The following is a 19,799-nucleotide window of genomic DNA, read 5'->3' on the forward strand; positions in this document are numbered from 1 at the left end:
AAAATACATAGTATCAATTATGAATTGGTAATTGATAATCAAATTATTGATAATAAACCCCAACATCCCCCATATCACCACCTTGCCAGCACATCCAGCCCCTCCTCTGCCGAGAACAGCCTCACTGCCATATCCCCAGAGATTTGCCAGTTCTTTGTCCTCCTCCCCTAACTGACCTGTCCTCAGTTCCCTGGCCAGGCTAAGTGCATGCAGCAACTAATCCAGACCTTCACTTAATCCTGCCTCATCATTCAGCTGTTGCCAAACAAAATAGTTAAAAGACCCAGCTTTCCCTGATTTATCCTCAGTGGGGATACTAACTGAGGTTTTGGTGTTTCACCCCGTCATCAATTTTTCACAGAGCTGTACTAAGTTAATCTTAGAGATTTTGAGTGCTCTGTCATATTTGGCCCAATTGAACCAACTGATTGAAAAGTTATTTGAGTAGCTGACTGACAAGTAATGTGCTGATATAAGCTCTTGTCTCCTAAAGGGTAAGGCTAACAGAAAACGCTAAAATCTATCCATTGACACCACTTTTTACTCTGAGAACAAAGCCAAAAGACTTAAGTTCAAGAAGCACTTTCTTGAGTGAATTAAATTTGTCATAATGTTGAATTGCAGTTTTCACAGTATTAAGAATTGTGGCTATAGCTACTTAGAATATGTAATAGTGATGAGCTTTCAAAAAAAGCAATTAAAAAAAAACTTCTCCCTTTACATTGTGAGAATTTTTAAGCCAGTGGCCGTTTCTACTGCAGAAGAAGACTCTAAGTAGATTCAGTATCTATGAAAGTGGAAGTCAGTGTCTTTTACTATTTGCAGTCTCTGCACAACTTTTCCACTGATCTCTGTGGTCACTACAGTGAATTTCTGTGAAATCCATTGTCAAGGTATCCTGGGTTTAATGCTACTGGCAGATCTATTTAAATCTTTGGATCAAAACGTCCTGAAAAGAAAGTAAAACATTGTTCCTAAATTTTTTTCTGTTGAGTGCATTAAGCAGGTGGAACATTCTGGTGAAAGAAAGAGAATAAACATATTCTTGCTTCAAAATTAACTACATGGCATGTGATTGGAGGGGTATTATGTGCTATTAGTGGATAAAATTCACAGTAGTACTGAGCAGTCTTTTTGTCCATCATGTATGTGTGAATATAAATACCCAAGAGCATTTAAATTCATTCTTCCCTGGCTGTGAACTGTCTGAAGTTTCTCTGGTGCTATTTAGCCACTCTGTCACTCACTGTTCTCTCTCAGATTATCTATTACACATTGCAGAAACCCAATCCTCTGACATATGTATTAGGAACATGCTTTCTGTCTGTTTATGCTTTTCACAGTCTATAAATATAAGAGTATATGAAAACCAACACTTTGAACACTTGCAATCTTTCACTGGCAGTCACAGCACCTCAAAAAAAGAGGAGCTGTGAGTGAACATATCTGATCAACCACACTAGAACACCAGCAGAAGCAATCTTGTAATCAGTCTGAAAACCTGCCAAGTATTTGCCTTGACAAAGTACAAATTTAAGTAAATGCCCATAGAACTATATTATCTAGGCAGATAATTTTTATTTATAAAGTATTCCCTAGCCAAATTTTTCAAGGAGGGTCTTCATATCATTCCAAAACACAGGCATACGTGGGAAGTGAAACAGAGTCAGTTCTTAGCATGTTCACCAATAAGACACAGATATGGAAAATAAAATGCAAAACAACCCAAGCCCTTTCACTTGATCCAGAATTTCTACTATACATTCCAGCTGAAGAGAGGAAGCCATTTCTTGCTCTGATAGGTTTTTGTGAGGTTCTATGAAATGAGATCAGGCTACAGGTACACTAGAACAGGACAAAACTATCTTCTATCTATTATTTCTGAGCTGCAGGCCTGAGATGCTCTTAACCATGCTCCTTGGCAGAAAGCTGTAAGAAAATAATTTACCAGAAAGAGAAAATGTAAGATCCAAAACCATTGTTCATTCAATGTGTATGTCAGCCCTGATGTAAAATAAACCACAAAATATTTGATGAGTTAAAGAGCATCAAAGAATGAATAGCAATTTCTAGGTGTTTTAGACATCTTTTAAGTATAATTTTGGACAGATCTTGGCCTGACTCTTATAAAAGGTGAAGGTTTTTCCTAATACCACTGAAAAAAAAATGATGGTACACAGACCTTCTGAGCAAATACCAGACAAACCTGGAATAAAGGTGTATCAATCCACAAAGATTAATTATTAGTCTGTCTTCCTTAAGGCACCAAAACCATGAGTCTGAGTATCTTAACCACCATCTGTAGGCTATGGGAAGAGATACAGTCTTTCAGAGTATGTTCCAGATACCCAGTGGATTGAGGAACCTTCCAGATCTGCTTTCTCTGCTGTTTACTGGAGGCAGTGTCCCAGTTTCAGCACCTTAGGCTTCAGTTCCAGGGCAGCCTGAGCAGAGCTGACTGCCAGCTCACAAGGTCCCGCTTTCCCTCCCCACCCATTTGAACTACTCCAGGCCTGTGCTGCACTGTTTCACCTTGGTAATCTGGCAGAAACCTAAAAAACCCCACTGAGTTATTTTCTGTTGGATTAACAATTAATACACTTAATAAATATGTTATGGCCATTTTCTGTTTTCTTAGGATTCCGTGTTTGGAGTTGAACTGTGGAAGTAGCGCTCCAATAACTTTTGAAGAACTAAATAGTACTTATCATTTTTCCTGGAAATGGCTGGATGAGAGTAATGCACACCACTGACATCTCACTGATTCCACAATGCCATCTTCCATGGATGTAGCAACACTGACTGCTTAGGTTGACAGACACCAAAACAATTCTGCAGTGCAGAAAGAATTATACAGTAAATTTCACATTCCAAGACTGCAAGATGACAATAATTTTTCAAAAGATCTTAAAAATGCCTGGGGACAGAGCATCAAACATTTTAAGAAAGGGAGAAGAAGGAGAGGAGAGCTAATAAAGTCCTCAGGTGTGTAAGGGTTCTGCTAATAATAATCAGAACAAGTCAGATGGCTTCACTGATGCCTGGGAAAGAGAACCAGAGCAGCACAAGTATAGTGTTTCTGGATTTGTTCTCAATATCATTTCAGTCTCTAAATAAATGGCATCCTCAGAGCATGGTGCCACTAAACCACAAAGATGGTAGTAAATATTTGCGTGAAAGGAAACAGAAATTGTAAGGTAATGTGTTTTTTTTTCTCTTTAGGGTAAACCAAGACCCAAAATCACCTGGCTGAAAGATGGTCAAACTCTAGAGTCCAAAGACGTGGGAATTCGGAACAGCAGCACGGACACAATCCTTTTCATCAGAAAGGCAGAGCTTCATCACTCAGGAGCATATGAAGTCACTCTTCAGATAGAAAACATGTCTGATAAAGTTTCAATTACAATACAAATCATAGGTAAGACCCTGATGACAACATCAGAATTGAGCAGATCATTGAAAACAAAATAGTGGCCAGACTGAGGGAACCCAAAGATCCATCTACTTCAGAAATCCCTTCTCCTTCAATGATTGCTTGCAGGTGGTAGGACAAAGCTCAGAGCAGGGCTAGCATGTGACCTTATTTCCCTACTACATTTTCCCCCCTTGAAATTATCTTTGTCCTAGAGACCTTCAGAGGGTGAGGGATATTCTTTGTGGTCCATAGTTCTTTAGAGCTCTGATCTTTTACTTGCCTAATTTTATCCAGTCTGTATTTTAATCCAAGTCTTGTTTGAGAATCCAAACATCCTTTTATAAGGAATTCCATTTTAAGTACATATACCTCTTTGTTTTGATTTGAGTCTGTCTCCTGACAATCTCATTTAACATCCATACAGTTTTGTATCAGAAAAAAACCCATGAATAATCATTCAGCTTTTCCATGTTACTCATGATATTATAGCCTTCAGTCACACTCAATGTCAGTTAACTTTCTCAAGTTTTACTCTCCTCATTTTGAGTATTTTCAAACAGATGCCATTCCATATCTTTAATCATCCTTATCCATCTCCTTTCTATCACTTTGAAAGAGATAGAATTTGAGAGTTCTGGTGTCCTTAGGCATAGCCATATTGTACTCAAGGAAAGAAATAGGAGTCTTGGAATGGATCTACTCCTACATGGGTTTTTTTCATTAGATAAGGATAGGGAAGATAAAATCATTGCTGTAATATACCTCTACAGTTCCAAAATTTAGAAAGCACAGTCCTGTAAATTTGGAAAATTCACATTTAATGCTTTATTCTATAGAGAATGTCTAGTTAGTCTGAGGCTTATTCTCTATTATACAATTTCCAGTCTATTTTCTAATGTCATTTTAAAGGAATGCATTGCCAAAGTTTTCACAACTTCTGCTGGGATTATATGAGAGATAGTCTGAGATCTTGCCTATTCCAATTTCATTAATGTTCAGACAGAGCTTTTCTATTTCTCCTCATTACTACTCTTTTTAACATTCTTGATAACTGTTTTTATTTCTCTTTCCCCACACTTTCACACTGTTATCCCAAATTTCCTCCAGTGTATCAATACATTTTTAGAGTATGTATCTTGGCTCAACTCCTAATGTTTTGGAATTAAAAATGCTGACTTTGCTCTGCTTAAAGTTTTATTAATTAAATTGGCAGAATGGGTATGCAATGGTGCCAACAGCAAAAAAGAACGGCATAAAAAATTGGAGCAAATATGTCTTAATACCAGCAGCTGCTTCTGCTCAAGAGGATGGCTGCAGTTCTGCAAGAGCAAAATAAGTAAATGGCAGCTAAAAAAAATTAATAACAAGAGTGCTCAGAGAGGCTGTGGATGCCCCATCCCTGGTGGTGCTCAAGGCCAGGCTGGATGGGGCTCTGAGCAATCTGGTCTGCTGGAAGGTGTCCCTGCCTGTGGCAGGGGGTTGGAACTGAAAGATCTCTGAGGTCCCTTCCAACCTGAGCCATTCTGACTCTATGACACAGGTAAAAGGGAGTCTAAATTATCTACACTCTAAATTACCTTTCTAAAACTGGTTAGTGATTCTTGATTCTGGCCATTGCTCTTAGGCCATAGCACCAGTAGCATCTTCTGCCTATTGTTTGATACTGTGGAAAGTCATAGAAACACATACCATAGTCAGAGAGTTATATCATCCAGAAAAAGAATGACTGAAAAAAAGAACTAATCTTATCACACAGGTTAGAGCTGAAGGACAGGCATTAATTTTGTACTTCTTGGCCAGTTTGGTCAAACAAATGGGAATATGTATATTTCTTTTAATTCATGACTGAGAAAGGGCTTGTAACATATGCAGATACTTCTGCAATCAGGGCATCTAATCTGATTCTTGATTCTGTTATTCTGTCATCAGAACCTACCTCTTTTCAATTCTGAAATATCTGTTCCCCAGATTTTATATTCTCTTGGCAGGACAGAAATATGGGTAATTCAGACACTCTTTCTACCCTCCTAGTGACACTTAAGGTGCTGTAGAACAGCAGGCTGAGAAGTCAGCCTGGCTTTTAGAAACACAAGATAATCAGTGATATTTTGAGGCGTCTTTTCATCAGCTAACTTCCCTTGGCAAAATTCTCCTTGATGAAGAAGTAATGCTTGTGAATTCAGCCCCTATCTTTTTTTTGGGGTAAGCCAAAAGCTCGGCTGCTGTGATGAGTCAGGTCAGCTCCAAACAAGAGGAAACAACCCTGTTACTGACATCGCCTTCCCTTGTTGCCAAAACAGTTGCTGCCATTTTCTCTATAGATAAAAAAATATGCACTTTTTCTATGGGAATACATAGTATTAATAAATACAAGTATTTATTAAAGACTTTTAGAAAGTTCTTAGATAATGAAAATATCTCCAATCTCTGGAGAATACAGTTCTCTCAACTTCTTTCACCCTCTACATGAATCAATAAATTATGTCTTTCATCAAGACTTCTACTGACGAAAGCAAACCTCAGTTCTATACTTATTTTTTTTTAACTGGAATTAATTATGTTTCTCATTATGTAATATTTGAAAATATAAACTATAATTTATCTTTGAAAGATGATTCATATTTATATCTTCTTCCCATTGTATAAATTTCATTAGTTTGCAAAACTCCTCAGCTGAGCTTGTGCTGAGGGTAACACACAATATTTCCTCAGAATATAAATCCCCACTCTGACACAGTGCCCTACAGGGGAAAATAATTTGGGTCAGAAGCATCACTGAGTTTAACTTTTCCCATCCTTTATTCACAAGCCAGAGATGTACTGGTTATTACTGAGAAAGAAGTATTTTACCATTGTACAAATGAATTTTGAATAGATATTCTTGCAGATTGCATTATCCCATTGGACCACAAAAATTGAGAATATAAAACCCACGTAGCAAATTTATCCCTCTCTTCCTTTTTTAAAGTTGTTCTTTACACACGTGCAGACAGGTATGTAGTATGAAAAATTCTTCTCTTAAATCAGAATGGATCAATTTCTGTATAATTAAGATACACATCAAACACAACAACTAGGTTGTTTTTCTTTTAAGTTGTGATTCAAGTTAACAACAAATGCATTTCCACATCCCCATAAGCAATGTCGTTCATTTGACAACATATTGCCATTCCCTACTTCAGAAACAGAGAAGAAAATGTAAGAAGGCTTTACCTGGTTGGTGGCTGTTGAGAAACAGAGAAGATGGCAGGTTTTTCTCTGAAATGTTAGTGTGAGATAGGCAGAAAGAGGATGATAAATGGAATGAGAGCCATGCATTCCATATCCCTTATCGCACATCATACGATGTTCTAGTTGGCACCACTTTGAAGGAGGACAGTAGGGGTCAAACCTAATTATAAAGCTGTTTTTAATTCCAAAGTTTGTCAGTGAAAAGAGAATTATCACATTATGCTTTGATGCAGAAAGCCACAGTTCCCCTAATAACAAAGACTGATTTATTACTGGTTTGCATATTCTTCTTTAAGGAATTAAATTACAATCCCCCTATAATTACATTCCTCTGTGCTTTGCTCATCTCAAACCTACATCCATCAGATATTTACCATTTTCTTGATTTTTCCAGCTTAGCTACAAAATGGGGAGACAGTTTCCTTTCTGCAATCTAGAATGATCTTGAACTATTTTCCACTCAATAACAAGATCAGCTACCCATCTGTCCCCAGCAGACCCCATAAGTGGGTGCAACAATATAACATCAAAAGGTGAACTCAAATTAAAAAAGACAGAAGTATTATTTAATAAGTCTAATCTAAATCTTACAGGATTTGACTAAACAACATGGTATAAATATGAATGATCCTCAAAAAGAAAAAAAGAAAATTATTATAATTTCATACTATGTTGTTTTTCTCTATATTTCCACGTATCTTTAAAAGGACACATATTTCTCTACCTCTTCAAGAGTTTGTTCTTTTTCTAGTTATTAGAGAGAAATCACCCAGTGGGCAAGCTAACAAGCACTGAGCCAAGAGGGAAAAGGTGTATTCCCAAATGGCTGGCCTTCCTCAGCTGGAAGGCATGCACCCCATTGCCCTGGTTGTTATAGCAATGTAGGTAAATGGCCAAGAAATTGCACTAAGTAATAAAACTGCAGTTAAAGAGTTAATAACATCCATCCAAACAACACAGACTTCTTATCACATTTTAAAGAATAATTTGTCTGGTTCCCATGTTACTAATTCTAGTGTGTTGTCTATTTCTCAGTGGAATTCAGGCCTCTCAGAAGAGTATTAAGAGGGTATTTGAAAATTTCCCATCTTTCTTGTTTACTGTTTTAACTTCACGTAAATGAAGTGTGTTGGTATGGAATGTTAGACATTGCTATCAATATTCAATATTGCTATCAATATTCTATTTTTTATTTTCCCTACAAGGGGAAATGACAAAGCTCTTGGATCTTGAACTGAAATCTAAGGTGTTTTCTTTTGTCTCCTCTGCAGACAAGCCTGGGCCTCCTCAGAATATAAAGCTTGTAGATGTTTGGGGATTTAATGCAGCCCTGGAGTGGACACCTCCCCAGGATGATGGCAATGCTCAGATCTTGGGCTACACAGTTCAGAAAGCTGACAAAAAAACAATGGTAAGAACTTGTGCTGAGTCTGTGGCTTTGTATGGAGTTAAACCAGCACCTGCTCTGGGAACACAGAGACTTGACAGAAATTACTGAATTCATGACACTCATTTGTGTGTCCAAGATGTCCCATGGCACCTCAGAGACAATTAAACATTGAAAAACAGAATCTATAAAACCTCCAAAAGGTGAAAGATTAAATTAAATATAGTAGAAAATGGAAGAGAGACCGAGCCTGTGCTGTCTCTGGTGGTGACTTCATAGACAGCTCTCCTTAGATGGTGGAATTATAATTTCTATTTGGAATTATATTTTTCATAAATGCAGCAAAAATATTGAAGGGGAGGGAAGAAGAGTTAGACTTGAAGTGAGACACTAGGCATACCAGGGTGTGTACTGGGAGAGGTGTGTATGGCAGTCAGACTGGAAAATATCTTTCTCAGGGAAGACCCCATTTAGTCACATTCTGAGTGTGCATCTTGTACCAGATTCCCCAGATATGAGTATGGCTAAAATATGGTAGAGAGTTGTGGGATTTTTTTCTCAAAATGGAAGTATTCATACATCTATCACACACACAGAATATAAAAGTAAGAAAAAAGATCAGCTGATCGTCACAGGAAGCAACATAATAACTCATTTCACAGGTTAGTTTTCTCTCCATACCAAAGCAGCACCATATCTGACCTCTCATAACATCTTTCTAAACAGTACAGTCTTCTTACAGGAATGGTACACTGTTTTTGATCACTATCGTCGCACAAACTGTATAGTGTCAGACCTGATTATGGGAAATGAGTATTTTTTTCGAATCTTCAGTGAAAATTTATGTGGATTGAGTGAAACTGCTGCAACCACCAAAAATCCTGCCTATATCCAAAAAACAGGTAACATATTCTTCAAAACAAAGATCACAAAAGCCACTAAGTACCAGAAGTAATACACTGGCAAATGGAACATACAGTTTTACTAGTTGCATCTCAAAAGATATTTTCATTATTTAGTAACTAGCACTTAAAAAGAATTCTAGCATCAAGAGCCCTTCTCTAGGCAGATCTCCTGTACTAATATAAATATCAGTTAAAAAATATTTAATCACACAGTCTTCTCAAACTACATTAAGTAAATAATACAACTGGGGGATTACATTTATATTTTGGGGTTAAAAGTTGAAGATGTCTCTGATGAAGACTTTCCCTGCACACATATGGCTAACATATTTTTAAGAGAAGCTGAAAACCCACAATTGCCAGGACCTTTTACCTTAACTAACACATTAAACATGAGATGTGCTTTAGAATGAAATGTATTTAAAGACTTTTTATATCACAAAGCTTTGAAGCTTCTTAAAATCGTACAGACAAAATAAATGACAGATAGATTGTACACAAATCGGCAGAACTGACAACACGGTTCTTACTATTTTGTCTCTTTGGATTGCAGGCACCACTTACAAACCCCCTTGCTACAAAGAACACGATTTCTCTGAAGCTCCTAAATTCACCCACCCTCTGGTGAACCGCTCCGTGATTGCGGGTTACAACACCACACTCAGCTGTGCCGTCAGAGGAATCCCCAAGGTACACATCACTGCTCTCACTGAGATCACTGCTATTCTGCAAAACTAACTAGAATGAGTTTGGTCTTGTGTGAAGTTTTCTTTTGTGGGTTTGTTGTTGGTTCGGTTTTTTTTAATCTCGCAGGAATATTTTCTCATTCTAAATAAATTTATTAAAGTTCCATCAAAGAGTACGTAAAGATGTACTATTTTTTTTAATCAGGAACAAGCAGTAAAAGCTGTATCAGCTAGGAGCTAAATTTAGACTTCTCAGAAAAGGGAAGTAAGATTTTTGTCGGCAGTGTAGTAATTTATCACATGACATAATCTTGTCATGAATTTAAATTAGTACAATCCCTTCATACCTGGCTGCTTTTTTTCAGCTTCTTTCACTACCTCATACCTGTGTAAGGATCTGATTTCTACAGAGCAAAACATATAACAATCACTCAGAGTCCAAATTTTAAAAAAAATCATTTGTTGCAGTTTATTGGATGAAGAAGGAGCTCCAGACAAAACTCAAAAGTAAAAAGGAAGCATATCCATGTGAACAGCTTCAAAAAAAACAATATTAGAGAATAAACACCAGCAACTGTAGGCAAAATCCATCTTCCAGTAGCTGCCTCAGCTTAGAAATGACTGTGTAATTGACAATATTCCCCCTTGATTTACTCACATTTTTGTGCATCTGCATCCACTTCATTCTGTTTCCATGGTTTTAAGAAGATTCTTAAAAAACCTTCTCAATTTTACAGCTGTTATTGTACAGTAATGGCAGGGTTTGGAATGGAGGCATGCTTGCTTCTCCTTCACATTAGCCTGAAGGATCCAATCAGTCCTCAGCCTTCAGTACACCTAATACTCTTAAAGCAGCTTTTCCAGATATATTTTTTTGTAGTTCCATTGCCCAAATTGAAAAATATTCCATTACCTGCAGCAATACTCTGCAAAAGCTCCTGTTACCTTATGTGGATGGAAGTTTCCAGTTCTTAATAACTGTAGATTCTCAAGCACACCTTGGGATGATCTGTGTGGCATGGAACAGTTACCACTGCAGGCAGAGACAGTACTCATACCCTGCCAGTAATGAACTATAATAAGAGACATACCCAGAGAGATAAAGAGGCTATAGAGAAACAAGGAAAAAATGTTAAGGCAGGAAAAATTCCAGCAGAGATCTGTCAAGAAAATTAAGCAAGTGGCAGGTGGGATGCACTGGACTGATATACCACAGGTCAAAGACAAAAGTGATTCAGTAGATTTGAATGCACTCTGTAAAAACAGTGCAGTAGTTTTGGGGCTTATGGATGAAGAAACTGAAGACATTAATTCTGAAAGAAAAACAGATAAATGTAAAGCTTGGTCTTCTGTTCTTTAAAGACTATTTCTTCACTGTATGTAATAATGAGCTTGAAATAAACAAAAGCAGTTTGTTTCATATCAGATTTTTCATTTTTAAACTTTCATTTATAAAAATTAAAGGCATATTTTCAGGTACTGGAAGCAAAACATAAAAGCTTGAACTGGTATAGAAGCAACCACTTCATTCAATATTGGAAGCCAACAAGAACCTTATTTTTAAATTCCTGAGGTTTCTAAAGATACGCTAGAGGGTTGGGAAAATCCTTTCCTGGACCAAATGTTGGCATCCTAATTTGGTCACCCAGCATCTGTGGACTTCTATGACACTTCTGCTCTTATAATCTGAGACATTTAATTCCCCTTCTGTAAGATACTTGCAGCATTCAAATACATTTTAATAAGCACAGCTAAATAACCCCTAAATAAATGAATTTGTAGACAGTTACTAGGGGTTGGGGTTTTTTAAAATTCCAATAAAACAGGGCACAGATCTACATTTTCTATATGCTATTTGTGAGTTAACAGAAATACTGAACTTTTGAATTATTTCATGAATTTGTACTGAATGAGAAGTTCCTTGAAAAATTATTAACATTGCTTTGAAAATAGACCTCATAATACTACTTAGCCTTCATGGCTATATTGAGGCTGCAAGATCAGGTGTAAACCTTCCATTCTCTACCTTCTGTTTTAAAAATCTTCTTTTTTGTTCTTCAGCCCAAGATATTCTGGTTCAAAAACAAAATGGATCTCTCTGGGGATGCCAAGTACCGCATGTTCAGTAAGCAGGGGGTGTTGACCCTGGAGATCCGAAAACCCACTCCCTTTGATGGTGGCATTTACACCTGTAAAGCTGTCAATGAGTGTGGTGAAGCTGAAATAGAGTGCAGACTGGATGTCAGAGGTAATCAGATGAATCCTATGGATAACCCTAACCCTGCAATTGTGAAAAATTCACAAATTCAACTCATTGAAATTTTTAGAAGTTTAGTAATGGACAAAAGGGGCAATATCCAGCACTGGGGTGTTTGGCAATATACCAAAAACACACTTTAGCTTAAAAGAATATTCTTATATACTGTTGCATTACATGAGTCACATGCATATTCATGTGAATTTATACATTATTCAAATACTCTTGTGATTTTAGATGTTTCAGGAATTCTTTAATTTGGTTTTCACCTTTGACTTGTCTGCATGCCATCCGGTAGATTAAATCAATATATTTTATTTCTTCTTATGGTTCAATCCTGTTGATTTTACACTCCCTGGTAATGAAGAGTCAGTCTTCTCTTGGTGCTCTGGTTTTTGTCACTGTTATATTATTATTCAGATAAGATAGTCCACAAATGTGAGGATGTTATTTTACACCATTCTCTGAGTTAGTTACATGAATAAAGCATTTTAACATTGCATAGTCTCTATTTTAATATTATGCTAAGGCCTAAGATATAATATATATATCATGCTACTATTTATATAAACTTTATAATGCATACATAAATGACAGATTATACTATACTAAAAAGCAATTAAAAGGGAATTATAAATGATACTATATAAAAATCTTTGTGATTAATAGTAACATACAAAAGTTGACACAAAAAACGTGAGAGCAAATACTATATTGTCATTCATAACAGCAATGAAGACAGGCTAATGGGTACTCAAAAGAAAACAAAATCATAATTCCCCTTTATCTAACCCTGACTTTTTGGGTGGTATATAAAAAACAAGATTGTTTTTCATTCTGAAGCACTATGATAGAATTAGGTTACTTGCAAGGTAATACAGGTCTGATGGTGTACAATTACTGCACTTCTGACTTTCCATTTCTAGAGCAGACACCTAGCAGTGGAAGGGAGGTCTATCTACAGCCACTGCTTTGAGGATAACTTCATTAGACTTTGCGCTTATTCCATAACTGAAAGTTTTAAATCGAGTTATTGGCTATTAGACGTATGTAAAAGGTAGTGCATGCTACATCACAAACATTTTTGGAACACTAAAAAATTATTTTGTTTGTCAAAAGGACCAGGAACAAAAGTCACATATTTATAACACAATAAAAAAAATATTAAATATTAAATATTTTTTGTAAAGCTGACATTAAAGTATCTATACAAATGTATGTAGCATTATTTTAAGTGCTCAAACCCAGCAAAAGCTGCAAAAGTGACCTACATAACAGTAATTGCTAGAAATCCATTTTCAGCACAGCAAGTCTGAAGGTATTTCTTCACAGCACTGAGTTGAATATTTGACTCAGTGCTAAATCAGGAATGTGCATACAGTACACCTTGCAGTGCTGGGTCCCTCAGGGCTCAGAGATTAATTTTATCATCATCTGAAGCTTGCTTTAGGAACATTAAATCTGCTTAGAATCATCAGATACTATAGAGCGTCCATATTTCACCTTCTGTACCAAGTCTCAATTTAAAATTAGCATTCTTTAATGTCTGATAATATCTCAAACTTTTTTTCATTCTCTAGCACCTCAATAAAACTCTGAATCTCAGCTGATCTGCAAGTCAAGGTAAGAATAAAAATAATTCAGCTGGATAAAGGAGCAATGGCTGTTTGGTCAGATACATGAATTCATTAGATACATTAACATTCATTAGATATTCATGGTAGAGACTTTTTTGAATGTTTATAATGTTGGTGGGGGTATGTGTGTTTGTTTTGATTTCTGTTTGTTTTTTCAGTAGTCAGTATTTCATGGGTCTCCACCTTTAATACACTCTGCCAATGTAAAAATCTGTAAGAATAACAGAATAACTTTGTTGTCATTTTTTCTTAATTCACCTATAAGCACTCCCTCTAAGAGACTGTTATTTATTAAAGCAGGGTGAACTAATATTAATAATCTTGCTTCAACAAAGACAGCATAATAAACATTTAAATGCACCTAGAAGTATAATGTACATTTTAGTCTTTAAAAGAATGCAGTAGTACAATAGCAATCAGTTAATGCATTTGACAATAAATCCTTCTCCCCATTCTCTGTCTCAGCATTAGAATGGAACTTGAAAAGAAGAAAAGTGAAGAAATTAATGAAACATAATTTCTGCTCATTTAGGAGTCCTGCTCATCTTAGAAGTCGCTTAATACACATGTACAAGGAGGCAGCAGTGTTTTGTGATGTCCTGCTTACTCGGTGTGTTTTCAGATATTATTTCCTCTTTTCATGTATCTGTTGTAGTTAGATTGCCTTTGTCTCTACATGAAGAAATTGAAAGAAATCAAGATAAAACTTTTCCCCCATTACATACATAAAATAGGCATTAAAAATAGTAAAATTATGCAAAAATGAAAAAATCCTAGTCCTTTCCTAATGTCTGAAACAAACATAAATCCCCCAGTTCTACAGTTCACTCCATTTTCTTTTTGCAGAACTCTGAGATTTTTCTTGAGAAAAAAGTAGCTCAGAATAATGGAGGAAGATATTATTTACATTATATAATCATTATACTCACCTCTGTACAACAGAATGTAACTTTCATTCCCACTGTTTTTACTGTCAGTGAGTGCTTGAAATACCCACTGCTGTGCTCTCGAGCAGAACTGTGTCCAAAACACACCATTTGGGAACCACTGGCTATAGCTACCCTTCTGCTTTTTATAGAAAATAATTCCTTTGATAATCACTCACTACTTGCTTTCTAGCTTTTAAAAAGACACCAGCATAGAATTCCAGTTATTAGATGTTTTTTGCTACCAGTCAGAGACATCACACGAATCTACAAGGATAATTTTGCACATCAGAAGAAACAGTGAAAATTCTAGCAAGGAGGACTATTTGCACATAAACAAAAAAACTTTAAAGTAGAAGCTTGGAATGAATGTAATAAATTCACTGTCATAACTCTTCCTGAAGGTTTGTGAAAGGCTATGAGTGAGATGTAAGCATTTTGCAGATGATTTTATCTAAGCAAGTGACACAATAGCATTTCTAGCTTCTCACCTCCAAGTCTGAAGAGTATTTGGGGTAGTTTTTTTCCAGATCTGCAGTAGTTTCTGGCTGGGAAGTATTTTTTAATGATCACAGTACAGGAGTTGGCAAGAAGATGATATTAATCCAGGCAGCATTGCCTTTTAGAAGAATCTACACAAAGGAACTGAAGTAATACTCCTCCCCTGCCTCCAGCATGCCACTTGGGATGGCAAAGCATGTCTGACACAGAGTGTTAGTTGTGTTAAACAAGCAAATACATCTTCATAATAAAAACACTGATGGTCATGAGATGTGTATTTTAATTATTTCATTATGATATCAGAACAAAAAAGGATACCCTCTAAAACCAAAGCAAACTCATTCCAGGTTAACACTTACCTGTTGCACATTGTTGTTATTCAACAAATAAATGAAATTTTAAAAGGAAAATATGCAGCCAGGTTTACATTGTTTTGTGCTTACATTTTCTGAGCAATGTTATTATTTAAAAAATAAGGCACATACTACAAATAAAAGACAGAGGTGATCCATATTCTGAAGTGTGTGTGACCAGAATGCAGTGGACCAAGAAGACCATCCCAACATCTGTGGGACAATGCATATTGCAAAGCAGTGACTGAATTGCAAGAGTTGGAGCCTAATTCCATAGGGCCTTCTACGAGTGCTGCACTTGAGAAGCACAAATTACTTTTCATTTCCAAGACTTCCAATGACAATGAGTCAAATGCAAACCCAAAGCCCTACAAAAAAGAAGCACTTCTCAAAAACTTCAGGTTTTTGAAAAGTCATCATAAAAATGAGAATTCTGAGTTCCAAATGCTAGCCACTCCTCACACTGAAAAGAGGAAAAGGGGGAAGGTGTACCTTCAGTCTCAATTTCCTGTAATTATTTCTAGAAAGGTCTTCAGAAAATAGTAGGTGTTTATTGATATTTTGCCAGCATACATTATTCTCATTTATCTGCTAAGTGGCTGACACAAATCCTTAAAGTAGAGTTACTAACTGCCCATTAGTTCCATGCTGGTAATAAATAAACGATGAAGTAAACAACCTTCATTCCAATCTGATTAAAACCATATACACTGAGAAACTTCTCCCAGACCTACCTGGTTAAGAACAACAAAGTATCTCAAATTTTTCCTCCATCACACCAGAAAGACTACTTGATGAAAGACAATTTACACTATCATTTCCTGGGTGAGATCTCCTCTGATGTAAAATCAGATGGCCTTATCTCTAAATGTCATGGAAAATATTCTTACCTTGTAGTTGTTTATTACTGTTAGAAGTGCACCAGGTAAATTCAATAGTAAAAGAAAAAATTAGCATAGGTCATAAAGTTTTAAGAATTCCTACCTAGCAGCATTCTCTTTTAACACACTAAGTGCCTTTCACAGTTGACAGCAGTCACTTTCAAAAACAGCAGTCCTAATGAAGTCCTTCCAGTAGTTTTACCCACCAAGACAAAAAAAAATTGTTATTGCTCTAGTAAAAAGACTTCTATGTAAAAAGAATACGCAACTTTGACAAATATAACCTCTTCAGGCTGATTATTTCTATCCAGTTTGATGAGAAACTGTTTGACACTTCCACAATTTCCATTTAAATCCTATCAATTCAGGCTGCCTGTTCAGTGTGCATGCCTTTCCTTCAGACTGTGAACTATATGCCTGATGGAGATACTTGGATGCTTTGAATTAACATATATAAGACTCATTTGAAGCACAGGGGTGTTGCAGAGCATTACTAAAGCCCAGTGCTTCACTTCAGGTAAGAAACATCAACTCTAAAATATTATGACAAGAAAAAGCACTTCCAGTACTCCTACTAGCCCAGTTCTCCCAGGGTGGCATTACCTGCCAAACAAACCCTCTGCTGACATTTTAGCCTAGGACAGCACACATTTCACACCACAGCATCAATTCTTCTGTTTCATTTGTGTTTTCAGCATTGCTGTGTAAATACTCTAAGCAAACAGTATTTACTTGCTCCTGGCAATGGGAAGCTTCATGTAATACTCTTCATAAAAGCCACCAGCTGGAATTAAACTGTCAAATGCAAACAAACCTCATCGGAGCACTTTGTTTCCCTGAGATTGCCTTAGTCCTCAAATCCAGACTGACATTATTCTGTCAGCAAACAATAATAGCAAAAGGAGTTAATGGTTGACTATTCTTAAAATAACCAAGAAAAGGGCCAAAGAGCTCCCTCGTGCTGCAGCACCAGCTCTCCCCCTTCAGTGCCAGGAGCTCCCCCACCACTCCTCAACTCTTGCTCCGAGAGATTATTGCTCAGGGCTGCAAGGCCTGAAGAAAAATCTCTTGAAATTGTAGTGTGAGCAGAGTGGATTAAGGTAAAGCTGCTGGGTTTCCTGCTTTTCCTCCTCAGCAGGCTTATACAGAAGCTGTCAAAGGCTGTGTGGGAGTTAATGGATGGACCCCCATGGAGATAATAGTTTTCCAAATTAACAAATAAGAAGTGGATCAGTTGAAGCTAAAGAAGAAAATTACAGTTATGTCCACACAGAAGTCGTGACAGTGACTGTTTGGCAGAGCTTCTCAGGTTGCAACCTATTCTGTATTCTGCTATCATAGATCCATGACTATTACTGTAAAACTAGCAGGCTTATCTGTGGTAACAGCTGCAGAATAAAAGTGAAAAGTTGTTTCTTTCCTGAGCCTTAGTTTTCTGACTGATTAATAAAAATGTCAGGAGTATTTCATTCCCTAGTCACTGTTAATCCAAGTATATGCTCTAGTACTAAAGCTATTCTTGCAGAAAGGGCGCCAACTCCTAGTATATTTTTATACCATCCACAATGCAGGTGAATACTTGTGTGTCCAGGGAAGGGTAAGCTGTGTGAGAAGCTGTGTTTCCATCAATGTAGGTTGTCACCAATTAGGTACTAATGCACTTTATTTAGCTCTCCAGGTAATGGTTAGTTACACCACTCAATGTATAACTGACAGTGCACTAGCAGCTATGCAGACAGAAATATTCTAATATGAAGGAGTCCCAAATTTTCACACATCCACCTATTTGCTAACAAACCATTGCTTGGATGATCGATCTACTGTTAGGCAGAAATCAGTGTAAAATAGAGGTAACTACTTGCATTGGGTATCATTAATTAATCTCCTTAATTGAATCATACAATGACCATTCAAAGGACAGGAGCAAGAGAAAAGACTTTTAATAATAATTTATGTTGCTTTCATCACAGAACTCCTTTGAAACAAAATCCATTTATGTATTTAGGAGAGAAGTTTGTCACTAACATGTCGTCTCAGAGCAGGTTTAGAACTACATGCTGTTCCTGTCTGCTTACAAATGAATTTTGTAAGAACGTCTGCTGAGATTAAAAATAGCCCCACTGATACCTTTCAAGTGCTTCCCAAGAAGAGAACTCTATTTCAGGGAAACAAAAGCTGTCATAGAGATATCCTTTACTTGTCATTGGGCAGGGTCCCCACAGCAGTCTGCATAAGCAGCACATCCTAAACAGAATGAACTGGTGAAAGTTTAAAAGAAACAGATAAGAACCGCCTCACTTATTAGGTCCAGATATGGAAAAAATAGTCAAGCATCTGCTTTCTCTGCCAGACAAAATCATTGACAATAACCAGCCCTGAAAGAACAGATAAATGGCATAGTTGTGAACACATTTCAGTCAATAATTGTATATTAGGACAGCTGTATCAAAGACAAATAATCTAAAAATGTGACTAAGCTAAAATAGATAAAACACCACTGGTATGGAAATGTAAAACAAAGATATGTGTTAAGTGTGATCCCTTCTTCTTCTTAACCATGGATAATAGTCTGAACATGATTTTGTTTTCTATACAATGTACTTAGCAAACATAAACAATATCATACATAGTTTCCATTGCTTTGCTTGGAAGTATAAATTGTAGGACCCGAACACATGAACCCAAATTGTGGACGAATACAATTTAACTTTCAATAAGGTTGCATTTCTTTGGTATCTGTCATAATGCTAACAATTGCCCCAGAAATCCAGATATATTCCAGGAAATCATGAAAAGTCTAAGTATCAATATAACTCTCAAATACACTTTTATTTACTTCCAGTTTTCATATACCCAGGGAAAAAATGACCAAAAAATACAAGGTTCTCTTCTGCTTTGCAGGTTAGCATGTGATGCCTGAAAAGAAAACCCCAAGTACAGTAGATTTTGATCATAGGAAAGTCCTCAAAAATTTCTACCTGAAAACAGGACTTGTTCTTCCTCACTGGTGTAAGGGGGGGGGGGAAACTGGACTGTGTATTTACAAAGCATAGTATTTGCTTTTATGATTTTTGTTTCCTACTGTACTGAAAAACTCTAACAATTTATTAAATTTTTTAAGCTACAAATCTGGTTTAGACAAATTTATTTATTTTTAGTATTAGATTAAATGGTTAAGCCATTTCTAACAAGCAGTGTAGGGAAGAGCTGCTGCTGGGAGCTATCACAGAACAGCAGGACTAAGACTGGAATCTTTTTCCCTTCCCTCTATAGCACTCTTCAGCACTCCACCAAAAATAACTAGATTTAAATGCAAGAGGAGTAAGCATGGAATAAGGCTGAGAATGAAAGATGATGACAGAGCACTTGGTAAGAACAGGAGAGAAGATGAGAGACTATGACAGGAAGCTGGAAAGGGGCAGGGACTGGTTGAGCAGGTGACTGGGAAGACCGTAAGTCCGAAGCGCCTGGGGAAAGAGGCTGGGAGATGATGATGGCCACAGAGGCAAGAATGTATGAAGAAGCTACAAATGGCAAAAGTTGGAGATGATCTGATGGGAAACTGAGGTGCAGAGCTGAGCCTGACTGGCTGGAAAGAGTGTAGGCAAAGGATGTGTGAG

The 19,799-nt window shown here is 36.7% G+C and overlaps 1 protein-coding gene across 1 annotated transcript in view; it reads left to right on the forward strand.

The window, feature by feature from the left end:
- Positions 1–14,102, forward strand: part of MYBPC3 (myosin binding protein C3) — a 61,414-nt gene extending 47,312 nt beyond the window's left edge. Inside the window, exons 28-34 of the mRNA XM_086893998.1 lie at positions 3,223–3,418; positions 7,918–8,057; positions 8,776–8,935; positions 9,492–9,628; positions 11,686–11,872; positions 13,462–13,504; positions 13,984–14,102. Of these exons, the coding sequence (XP_086750124.1) occupies positions 3,223–3,418; positions 7,918–8,057; positions 8,776–8,935; positions 9,492–9,628; positions 11,686–11,872; positions 13,462–13,472 (831 nt within the window). The 3' untranslated portion in view covers positions 13,473–13,504; positions 13,984–14,102. The remainder of the gene's footprint in view (positions 1–3,222; positions 3,419–7,917; positions 8,058–8,775; positions 8,936–9,491; positions 9,629–11,685; positions 11,873–13,461; positions 13,505–13,983) is intronic.
- The last annotated feature ends 5,697 nt before the right edge of the window (positions 14,103–19,799 follow it).

This window comes from Cyanistes caeruleus, chromosome 6 (assembly GCF_971803275.1).
Source record: "Cyanistes caeruleus chromosome 6, bCyaCae1.hap1.1, whole genome shotgun sequence".
Taxonomy (NCBI): domain Eukaryota; kingdom Metazoa; phylum Chordata; class Aves; order Passeriformes; family Paridae; genus Cyanistes; species Cyanistes caeruleus.